Raw genomic sequence first — 12,256 nt, 5'->3', positions numbered from 1 at the left:
GTCGATGGCACTGTTAATGCAGATCCCAAATGGCTTCAATTTATCATAGGAATCGACATGCCACACGAAGTTGGGCCCCTTGTAAGTCTTCTACTCCTTCGAATCTCTGTCAGTTGGGTCAAGTCAAGTGTGGATAGAATTAGTCGTCTTCTTTCCGTACGTGCAACCCCCTTTCTTTGCACTTACTGTACATCCACCGGTACCCGTGCAAAGCACCGGAGACCTGTAGCTCCCCTCTAATAAACTACAAGTTGCCAAAGTCTTTACAACGAAAAAGGCCTTGCTGGCGCAGGAAATGTTTGAGTTGCTAGGCTGAGAATTTGGCAGTACGTCCAACCGGCTTCACAACCTCAGACCACGTGTTTGGCGCCATGTGGGCAAGCGGTTTGCTGATGTCAATGTTGTGAACAGAGTGCCCCATGGTGGCGGTGGGGGTATGGGCAGGCATAAGCTAAGTACAACAAAACAATTGCATTTTAACGATGGCAATTTGAATGCACAGAGGTACCGTGATGAGATCCTGAAGCACATTGATGTGCCATTCATCCGCAGCCATCACCTCATGTTTCAGCATGATAATGCATGGCCCCATGTCGCAAGGATCTGTACACAATTCATGGAAGCTGAAAATGTCCCAGTTCTTCCATGGCCTTCATACTCAACAGACATGTCACCCATTGAGCATGTTTGGGATGCTCTGGATATATGTGTACGACAACGTGTTCCAGTTCCTGAGGAGTGGGACAACATTCCACAAACCACAATCAACCTCCTGATCAACTCTATGCGAAGGAGATGTGTCACGCTGCATGCGGCAAATGGTTGTCACACCAGATATTGACTGGTTTTCTGATCCACGGCCCTACCTTTTTTTAAAAAGGTGTCTGTGACCAACGGATGCATATCTGTATTCCCAGTCATGTGAAATCCATAGATTGGGGCCTAATGAATTTATTTCAATTGACTGATTTCCTAATATGAACTGTAACTCAGTAAAGTCTTTGAAATTGTTGCATGTTGCGTTTTATATTTTTGTTCAGTATAGATACATCGCCCTTAGTCTGTTCAAAAATGACTAAATTGTTCCGATGACTACCAACCAGAGGGCGAACATATCTTGAAAGACTTTGGTTGCAAGCAGGACTAAGGCAGAGAGGAAGAGGCGACGCGAGAGGGCTCACTCGTCAAAGAAAGCCCAATGCATTTCTATGGGCTTCATATGGCTGAGAGAAATTTATGATAAAAATATTGTGGGGGCTGTTTTGTTAGACTTCAGTGCGGCTTTTGACATTATCGATTATAGTCTGCTGCTGGAAAAACGTATGTGTTATGGCTTTACACCACCTGCTATGTTGTGGATAAAGAGTTACCTGTCTAACAGAACACAGAGGGTGTTCTTTAATGGAAGCCTCTCCAACATAGTCCAGGTAGAATCAGGAATTCCCCAGGGCAGCTGTCTAGGCCCCTTGCTTTTTTCCATCTTTACTAACGACATGCCACTGGCTTTGAGTAAAGCCAGCGTGTCTATGTATGAGGATGACTCAACTATACACGTCAGCTACTACAGCGACTGAAATGACTGCAACACTTTAAAAAGAGCTGCAGTTAATTTCAGAATGGGTGGCAAGGAATAAGTTAGTCCTAAATGTTTCAAAACTAAAAGCATTGTATTTGGGACAAATCATTCAGTAAACCCTAAACCTCAACTAAATCTTGCAAAAAATAATGTGGAAATTGAGCAAGTTGAGGTGACTAAACTGCTTGGAGTGACCCTGTATTGTAAACAGTCATGGTCAAAACATATTGATACAACAGTAGCTAGGATGGGGAGAAGTCTGTCTATAATAAAGCGCTGCTCTGCATTCTTAACAGCATTATCAACAAGGCAGGTCCTACAGGCCCTAGTTTTGTCACACCTGGACTACTTTTCAGTCATGTGGTCAGGTGCCACAAAGAGGGACTTTGTAATTGGCTCAGAACAGGGCAGCACAGCTGGCCCTTGGATGTACATGGAGAGCTAACATTAATATGCATGTCAATCTCTCCTGGCTCAAAGCGGAGGAGAGATTGACTTAATCACTACTTGTATTTGTGAGAGGTATTGACATGTTGAATGCACTGAGCTGTCTGTTTGAACTACTGGCACACAGCTCGAACACCCATGCATACCCCACAAGACATGCCACCAGAGGTCTCTTCTCAGTCCCCAAGTCCAGCACAATCTATGGGAGGCGAACAGTACTACATAGAGCCATGACTACATGGAACTCTATTCCACATCAAGTAACTCATGCCAGCAGGAAAATTAGATTAAAAAAACAGATACAAATACACCTTATGGAACAGCAGGGACTGTGAAGCAACACAAACATACACATGCATACAAACACACGATAACATACGCACTATACACACATGGATTTTGTGTTATAGATATGGGGTAGTAGAGTAGAGGCCTGAGGGCACACACTTAATATGTTGTGAAATCTGTTATGAATGTATTGTAATAAAAATTTTTTGTATAACTGCCTTAATTTTGCTGGACCCCAGGAAGAGTAGCTGCTGCCTTGTTAGCAACTAATGGGGATCCACAATAAATACAAATATATAAATCACTCCAGAGAACGCTTTTCCACTGATCCAGAGTCCAATGGCGGCGAGCTTTACACCACTCCAGCTGACTCTTGGCATTGTGCATGGTGATCTCAGGCTTGTGTGCGGCTTCTTGGCCATGGAAACCCATTTCATGAAGCTCCCGACAAAAACGTATTGCACTGACGAGGCAGTTTGGAACTCGGTAGTGAGTATTGCAACCGAGGACAGACGATTTTTACGCGCTATGTGCCTCAGCCCTCGACGGTCCCGTTCTGTGAGCTTTTGTGGCCTACCACTTCGTTGCTGAGCCGTTGTTGCTCCTAGACCTTTCCACTTCACAATAACAGCACTTACAGTTGATTGGGACAGCTCTAGCAGGGCAGAAATTTGACTAACTGACTTGTTGGAAAGGTGGCATTCTATGACGGTGCCACATTGAAAGTCACTGAGCTCATCATTAAGGCCATTCTACTGCCAATGTATGTCTATGGAGATTGCGTGGCTATGTGCTCAATTTTAAACACCTGTCAGCAATGGCTGTGGCTGAAATAGCCGAATCCACTAATTTGAAGGGGTGTCCACATACTTTTGTATATATAGTGTATGTACGTAAAGAGTTTGATAAAATGTTATATATTATATATATTTTTTAAGTGTACTGACAAGTGACTCAATTATTCCAGCTGCATCAGAAACCAATAAAGTGTTGACTTCTGGATCAATTCATTGTGATATTCATGAAATGTATTTGGAAGTAACTAGCTACAATCTTACTGCTAAAACAAATGATGCAGGGAGTTGGTGTATCATTTAAACTTTTATTTGTTGGCAAGTGTGGTGCCAGGACAACAAACGCTCCCTCAACATGAGCAAGACAAAGGAGCTGATCGTGGACTACAGGAAAAGGAGGGCCGAACACGCCCCCATTGACATCAACGGGGCGGTAGTGGAGCGGATCGAGAGCTTCAAGTTCCTTGGTGTCCACATCACCAACAAACTATCATGGTTCAAACACACCAGTTGTGAAGAAGGCACGACAACGCCTATTCCCCCTCGAGACTGAAAAGATTTGGCATTGGTCCCCAGGTCCTCAAAAGGTTCTACAGCTGCACAATTGAGAGCATCCTGACTGGTTGAATCACCGCCTGGTATGGCAACTGCTCGGCATCCGACCGTAAGGCGCTACAGAGGGTAGTGTGCACAGCCCAGTACGTCACTGGGGCCAAGCTTCCTGCCATCCAGGACCTCTATACTAGGCGGTGTCAGAAGAAGATCCAAAAAATGGTCAAAGACTCCAGTCACCCAAGTCATAGACTGTTCTCTCTGCTACCGCACAGTAAGCGGTACCGGAGCGCCAAGTCTAGGTCCAAAAGGCTCCTCAACAGCTTCTACCCCTAAGCCATAAGACTGCTGAACAATTAATCAAATGGCCACCCTGATTTATTTTTACACTGCTGCTACTTTCTGTATATTATCTATGCATAGTCACTTTATCCCTACCTACATGTACAAATTACCTCGACTAACCTGTACCCCCGCACATTGACTCTGTACCGGTACCCCCTGGATATAGCCTTGTTATTGTTATTTTATTGTGTTACTTTTTTAACTTTAGTTTCTTTTGTACATATTTTCTTAACTCTATTTCCTTAAAGCTGCATTGTTGGTTAAGGGATTCTAAGTAAGCATTTCAAGGTAAGTCTACACCTGTTGTATTCGGCGCATGTGATGAGTACAATTTAGATTTTAAGTAAGCATGTTTCAATAAAACAGTAGATTAGTCTGTCAATGTAGCAAATAAATAGACAGATTGTATTCAAGACCGAGTTTATTTGCTCTGGAGACAGAGGTGAGTTTACACAGCAGTATGCAGGAACAGTTATGGCAATGTATGACATTTATATCGTAGAAGAAAAATATACTACTAACGCCTATAATAAATACTACTGTTCTACAAAGGGAATATTTGCATATGGTGGGTGCAGTGAGGTGTTCGGTGTCGCTTTGATACAAGGGGAGATAATTGTTATGGACCTTTCTCCTCTTGAGTCATCAATTTATTTGTATCCAACATACTGTCCATCGTGTGAGGGATAAATTGCTTGAATGGCCCAAACAACACCCACATGCAAGGGGATTTGGTGTCCTGTGCCTAGCTTCTCCCCACATTGAACAAACTCCAAAAATAATCTGTAGGCCACCAAGCGGTATTGTCTTTAAGAGAGTGTCAAAAACGCTATTAGACTTTCATGGGCAATCGTTGTGTACCATCTATACTTCATCACTTCTTCTTATAAGAAACAATGTATTGAAAATCCAAAATTGTTTGCATAGTCAACTTACACACAGCTGTAACACACACACACACACTTACCCCACCAGACATGCCACCAGGGGTCTTTTCACAGTCCCCAAATCCAGAACAAATTGAAGAAAGCGTACAGTATTATATAGAGCCATTATTGCATGGAACTCTGTTCTATCTCATATTGCTCAAATGAACAGCAAGCCTGGTTTCAAAAAACAGATAAAGCAACACCTCACGGCACAACGCTTCTCCCCTATTTGACATAGATAGCTTGTGTATGTATTGGTATTGATATGTAGGCCACGTGTGCCTTTTTATATTTATTTTTTAATTGATGTAGTGCTGTTCTTGTCTATTAATGTTCTGTATTATGTCATGTTTTGTGTGGACCCCAGGAAGAGTAGCTGCTGCTTTTGCAACAGCTAATGGGGATCCTAATAAAATACCAAATACAAACAAATATTCTTACCGTAGCAGCACGATGCAGAATATTACACATCTCACAGACACACACGTTAGCTAGCTAGCTAAAACACACATGTATAGTTGCTCAAAGACTAATAAAGCAAAAGTCATTTATTTACTCTTCATCATCATCAAAACATTTATCCAGTTTTGCTCCTAATAAGATGCACTGAGGCTAGCTAGGCAACAGATATACTACTAACGTTAGCTAGCCATAACGTTAGGCTACAGTACAGTTTTGGTATAGCAAACAAAGCTAGCTAGCTCAACTTGGCTAGCTTGGCTTGCAGTGGTACTAGCAAGCCCTGTTATGGCTGAATCGATCACAAAATTATACTGCACTGAACAACACTGCCTCGTGTGAAAAGTGAGTTTATATTGCTAGCTAGCTACTGACAGCAAAACAACTAACTCATTTGCCATGCTGGTCCAGTTGATCTTGGAGGTTCTGAAGAACGTCTCCAGCACACCTCTATCCATATGTGCATCGAAACTTCAATGTTCTGTCACAGACACACGATCTGTAGTGGACCTCTCCAGTAAGAACGGTCCGCGATCTAATTTGATGCAGCACAGACATTCCTCTTCTGTTACTAGCTCCAACGATGCAGCAATACCTAAAAATACAAAACAATACACTGCAAATCCCAAAAAAATTAAAGAAAGGAATTAAAAGTGCAATATGCAGGAATCGCTCCACCATTTCCTGGTTGCTAAAATTCTAATAGCCTAATTTCAGTTTATTTGACAAAACAAGCACTCCGAGTGTAGAGAATCATTGTACCATCGCAACCGCTGTGAAATATATTTTCAATAACCCAAAAACTTTATTTTCAGCTGTTTGAACCTGGTGTACAAAACCGAAAGTAAAACAGGCAAAAATGACACTTAAGAACGGGAAGCATAGAAATATTGCACATTGAACAGATCTACTGCTTCTTAGACTTGCTTTCAATGAGAGTGACAGATCTATAACTCACATTTCTATGTGAATTTGGTCAGGTCATCCAAAAAGTTACATATTGTAGCTTTAAGAAATATATAGAAATATTAGAAAGAGCAGTCAGAGTCCAGAATATGTACTGTACATATACAATTATTTGTATGTGCTTTTAATTGTGTGTATTTTTTATTTTTTTTAATCAGCTGTTTTGTTTTTGATAACATTGAGTTTTATTGCATATTTCTGGTGGTTTTGACCCACAGATTTGCAGATGGACAGGCACGTCAACTCTTTTTGGCTTGGCTAGCTAGCTGGCAATTATTTAAAAATTTTGATGATGCATTTGGACACTGTACCAGCTTTTTTGTTTCACCTGGCTACTAGTTCCTGATCTTCAAATTAATTGAGGAGTCACCTGAAGCTTGAGAGGAATGGGAGATGCAGTAATGTAATGCAGAGCTGAGGCAGAGGGCTCATAGTGAGGACGACTGGCTACTACTCTGAACTGTGTGTGGTGAGCTTTCTGGCACCCAGAGCTGCTGAGGCATCACCCAAGTGGGTGCTACACATTGTGAAGAAGTCCAGTAGCTATATGACTCAGGCTGGTTCCCAGAGTAGCCCTCTACATGATCGTCACTAGACTTGTCATCAACCATCTCCCTGACCACATTCCTCTGATCAAGCCATGAACTGTCCCTCCCCATCTTTAGAGGATGCATGCACTCAAAGACTTTGCCTCTATTGGTTGACCTAACTATAGTTAGGCTATTCATGATGATGTATTGCTTGTTCTTTTTTTGCTTTTGAAGCGATTTGAGATTCTTATGAAAAGCGCTATAGACATTTTATAAATTATTATTAATGATTATTATTATGGGCAGTATATGAATAGAAAAGGTGTGTAGAGCAGTAGTTATATAGGATGAGCATTGAATAGAATACAGTTTCCAATTCAGGAAAGTCTAATTTCTGGTCGAAATGCTGGTGAGTGACCTCCGATCTAATATCCAAAAGTAAATTTTGGCTGTAGGTAATAATGCAACAAACGTTCTGAGCAAATAATGTAAGAAATAACAACAACAAAAAACGAAATAGTGCAAAGTTGGCTGGGAGCTAGGAACAGGGCAACCATGTCTGTTAACCAGAAGCAGCCATTGTAATTATTTAGCCATCTCGGATAGACAGTGCACCGTAACATACAGTGCATTCAGAAAGTATTCATACATTTACATTAACATTTTAGTCATTTAGCAGACGCTCTTATCCAGAGCGACTTACAGTTAGTGAGTGCATACATTTTATTTTTATTTTCATACCTCTTGACTTATTCCACATTTTGTTGTGTTACAGCCTGAATTCAAAATGGATTAAAAATAATAATAATCTCACCCATCTACACCCAAGACCCCATAATGACAAAGTGAAAACTAGTTTTTTGAAAGTTTTGCAAAGCGGTTGAATACTTATTGAGGTATTGATTTTGTTATTAATTTGTAAACATTTGGAAAAACATAATTCTGCTTTGATAATATGGGGTAATGTGTGTAGGTCAGTGACAAAAAAAACTAAATAACAGAACAAAATGTGGAAAAAGACAGGGGTGTGAATACTTCTTGAAGGCACTGTAGCTCCTGTGAACCTGTAGAAATTAGTGCGCCCTGATTTAAAAAGACTGCCTTCGAGGGTGGGAAGTGTGCGAACACAATTGGACAAGGAAGTAGGGCTCCTGTCAGGCTGTAGCCTTTACAAAGCTAGGGAAATTGAGTCTATCTATATAGATATCCTGCAATGTCGAGGTAGATAGGAACATCGTTGAGACAAGTCCAATGTCTCTATTGAACAAGGACAACCATATATACTCACTGCTAGCGTGATCGTGCAACGGCGAAACACAAAGGCCACAATAATTGCTACAAAACATGACTCCATTCATTTTTAGATCAGACAGCAGACTCAATCAATCAATGACGACATTGGTTGAACTCTCCCAGCGCAAAAATAAAAAAAATACTGATATGGTGGATAATTATGTCTGAAACACCTCATCACTCACTAATTTTCCCTTTAATTTCCTCATAGGCTTTGTCTAACGAACCATGGAAACCATGGCAGAGTTAGTGCCTACAAAAAGGGGCCATTACTATTGCTCTCAATAACAGATATACAAGTCTTTGTCTGTAAGGCTGAACATTTTATTCTGTTCTACTTAATCATGGGGATTTCTGACTGACCTACAAAGAACCTTGCATCATAAATATCTACTCATTATAATTTGTAGAACAGTCACAATTTACCCATGATACATTATGGTTTTGACAGGGGTGCAACTTTGGTTTTAGAAGTGTGGGGGACAGTGGGTTAAACACTCCAAACAGCCTACCCGACCGCTCAGAGGCGTCCGCATGGTCCTAAAGCACACAGTTACCCTGTTTTGTAACCCTAACCCTTCTATTGCTGTTACTACCTGGACCTACCATTTTTGGTTTTGAAGTGTTGAACCAAACCATATGATTTTAATGGAAAGTATTTTAATAAACATGAAAGGTGAATGTAAGAAGCACTCATCATTTCAAATAGGCTACATGTCATATTAAACAGCATATAAACACACAAAATAGGTCAGGAGCCTATAGAAAGAGGGAACGAAAATGATTGATTTTAGGATATATTATTTATATTATTTCAAGGCTATCGTCTACAAAGAAATACATTGTGAAGCATTTGCGAGTACGACACAATAGGCTGGTAGGGACATAAAGGGCTCAGCATTTTAAACAACATTTAATTATATTAAATCATTATAGTCTATAAACTGCGCATATATGCTGTGACTTAGAATTAAATACAAATTAAATGAAAAATGCTTTATTAGGCTCAGTGCCTTTTGAATTCATTTTTAGAAACATGAGTTTGGCCAAGCTGTGGCTTCGGGTTCATGCGATGGTGCCTGGAGAGCAGGCCAGTAGCGGAGAATATCCTCCACGCTTGCAGAGCCACTGGGGATGCTAAACACCCTTTTGGCCACTTTTGCCAGGCTGGGCAGAGATGCAGAGTTGTTAAAAAAATATATATAGGTAGGCCTAAAGGTTTTTAGGCAAAATAACCCAATCAAAACGGAAAGCTCCTTGAAAGTGGGAATATACCAGGCCTATTGGGCCAAAATCAATTATGGCCTATTGTATAGATAATAGAACAAAAATAAACAACTTTTTAAGCGATTTTGATTTTTAGTTTATAAATACTTTGCTACAATGACACACTTAGTGATCTACCCACCTTGTTCCTTTATTTTAGCATATGCAGGTAGTAAGTACACCATCATGCTTTTGGGATAAGTGTATTTTTTCAGATTCCACAATGATTCTTTAGTTGTGGACACTATCACCGCTTTTCCTCTCTTGCTCTTGGTCCTCATCTTTGTAAGTCATCTTGATTTTGCACCTGTGTGTTTATCAATTTCTTTATGAAAATATTTTGCAAACTCCATGACTCGCTCCATGCTCCAGTCAAATTGGGAATGCTCAGCTCCTTGCACTCACATACTCTGGCCCACATACAACTGATCAGCAAAACTGTATTTTTAGCTTCCCTCTCAAACAAGCATATATATATATGTAGACCAGTCTGGCAGTATGCTGGAAGATGGTGTGAAATAGTTGCATAATGCATAACATAGTGTCAGTCAAATCTATGTGTTGGAATATAGCACACCACACACCCATATGTCTCAAAAACGTTGAAATGGGCTAAAACACAATTCAGGGAGATTATGTGTTTTAAAAAATTATTTCAATGAATGAATCAAGACAAAAAGTTCATACTTGATATACAACGTTTAGTGACCTGAACTGGCCAGGAAACTGAAAACTACGTCTCCCATGTTGGAATCACAATTACAGGAAGTCACGTTGTCGAATTATCTCGTTTCAAGGGCAACTTGTCGAAGTGGTTGCAGGAGCTACACGTGTAGTTGGCTAGGTACAGTTTCATTTCTTAAAGTTAATATTAACTATCACAAATAGATATGGATGGATTTGGTTCCGATTTTTCATCAGGTGCTGGGTCCGGTAAAATGGATACCGGCACAATCATGGAGCAAGTAAAGGTCCAGATTGCGGTGGCTAATGCGCAAGAGCTCTTGCAGGTAATTTGCTATGCTAGCTAGCTACATTCATTGTAGACAGCTGACAGCTAGCTGACTGGTTAGCTAATTGTTGAGTAGCAAGTTGAAATAGCTAAAGGTAGCTAATGTGAAAGCAATAAGTTACTACCACCATACAACTAGTTAGCAAGCTAGCTAGTTCAATAGGCCTTATAGCTACAAGCTGGCTAACGTTGGTTAGCTAACTAGCTATCTTAGCCTGTCAATGAATGAATGAATGAATGGTGTTTTTTCTTAGCAAGCCATGTAAATATTTTATTACATTCATATTTCCAACATATAGTTAACTACAAACGGCATATTTGGTATGTAGGCCAGGCCTATTATCAATGCAGTTAGCTAAATTGCCTGTCAGAGGTCGTGTTGCCTGAGGTGAGTGATGATGGGTTAAATCTTATCTTTCTCCTCTTTTGTAGAGGATGACAGACAAATGCTTCAAGAAATGCATAGGCAAACCAGGAGGCACGTTGGATAACTCTGAACAGGTATGCCACTGTATTTTATTTGCAGATTATTATGATGGGATATGGATATGAAGTGGTTGATTGTGTCCCCTAACTTGAATCAGTGACGTTGTCATTTGAGACATCCGGTATGTTGGAAATGTGAAAATGCAAATATTTTGCAGTGGTAATGCTGACTGATATTTTTGTGTTTATTGCAGAAATGCATCGCAATGTGCATGGATCGATATATGGATGCATGGAATACTGTGTCCCGTGCCTACAATTCCAGACTACAGAGGGAAAGAGCTCGTATATGAACATCATCCTACTCTGCCAGCCACACCTTAGCAAAGCCAAAACATATGGCAGGGAAGGTGTTAACGGTAGTGGCCGAGGCTGTAAGAGCATGTGTGGCACGATGACACACAAACTTTTGTGACAACACCTCACGGACAGGTTTGGTTTGCAGACCTTGTGAACAGCAGCCATAATAATACTTGTGGACATTCTCCTTTCACTAAAGGATAGTTTAACAAATGGATATCTTCTATAGTTTATTTTTATTACAAGAGTCATGAATTAATCATGTTCATGAGGAAAGATTTTCTGCAATTATAATGTCACTTTTCAATCACTCTGAACTAGTCTACACTCTGTAACCGTCCCCTTAAGTTCAGTGCCAGGTACCCATTCTTCAGTTTGTCACAGGCTGTGGGTATATGTTTGTGTGGGTGAAACACCAGTTCCCTGAAGGGGTAGGCAAGGTTTATTTTACCACCACTTTCCTCTGTAAACCTAGTTTCTCTCATGGGGATGAATTGAGGAACAAGTTTTTGTTTTCATAACTGTGATCCCGGCCAAGCCAAATAATCCTATATCAGAATACATGTTGAGAACAAAACAGTATTGTCAGACTTTCGTTCCAGTTGTCACTCTATCTGCCCACCACAGTAGTGGGTCTGTTTTAACAAGGTCTGCTGTGGTGCAGACTTTGTATTGAACCCAGCTGGCTTTGTGTGCTTGGTTTGTCAGATTTCTGGGAACAGCTCCACTTCATTCAGCCCTTTGACTTGTGTAGAGAAGTAAAAAGAAATGGCCTGTGAATGCTGAAAGGTGGGTGCTGCTCAGAGGACTGAGGTGTGTTTGTGACTGACTGGAATGGCCTTTTTCACTTATCAGAAGTAAATAAATCCAGACTTGTTTTTGCCCAATTGCAATTTTTGTCCTTAAAAATTAATAAATGTTCTGTTGCTTGATGAATCAGTGGCTGCCTTTCATATTTCATGTAGTGCCTGAACAGCTTCTAGAATATGTGTAGATTTAGCCACTGATGCAAG

The 12,256-nt window shown here is 40.5% G+C and overlaps 1 protein-coding gene across 1 annotated transcript; it reads left to right on the top strand.

The window, feature by feature from the left end:
- The first annotated feature begins 10,229 nt into the window (after positions 1-10,229).
- Positions 10,230-12,179, top strand: LOC311137650 (mitochondrial import inner membrane translocase subunit Tim13). The gene is made up of 3 exons (XM_084172165.1): positions 10,230-10,455; positions 10,890-10,958; positions 11,138-12,179. The coding sequence occupies exons 1-3, from the start codon at positions 10,336-10,338 to the stop codon at positions 11,234-11,236; spliced, it is 288 nt and encodes a 95-aa protein (XP_084028291.1). The 5' UTR covers positions 10,230-10,335; the 3' UTR covers positions 11,237-12,179.
- Positions 12,180-12,256: the final 77 nt, after the last annotated feature.

This window comes from Coregonus lavaretus (assembly GCF_964263955.1).
Source record: "Coregonus lavaretus genome assembly, chromosome: 11".
Classification (NCBI taxonomy): domain Eukaryota; kingdom Metazoa; phylum Chordata; class Actinopteri; order Salmoniformes; family Salmonidae; genus Coregonus; species Coregonus lavaretus.
The sequence above is the reverse complement of the archived record's forward strand: the minus strand, read 5'-3'. Positions and strand labels throughout refer to the sequence as shown.

What these genes read in the sequence shown, in the direction of transcription:
- LOC311137650 (XM_084172165.1), top strand. Translation starts at nt 10,336, where the DNA reads ATGGATGGATTTGGTTCCGATTTTTCATCAGGTGCTGGGTCCGGTAAA. An exon ending in ATGCGCAAGAGCTCTTGCAG is followed by an intron (nt 10,456 to 10,889) that starts GTAATTTGCTAT and finishes CCTCTTTTGTAG; the next exon opens with AGGATGACAGACAAATGCTT. An exon ending in CGTTGGATAACTCTGAACAG is followed by an intron (nt 10,959 to 11,137) that starts GTATGCCACTGT and finishes TGTTTATTGCAG; the next exon opens with AAATGCATCGCAATGTGCAT.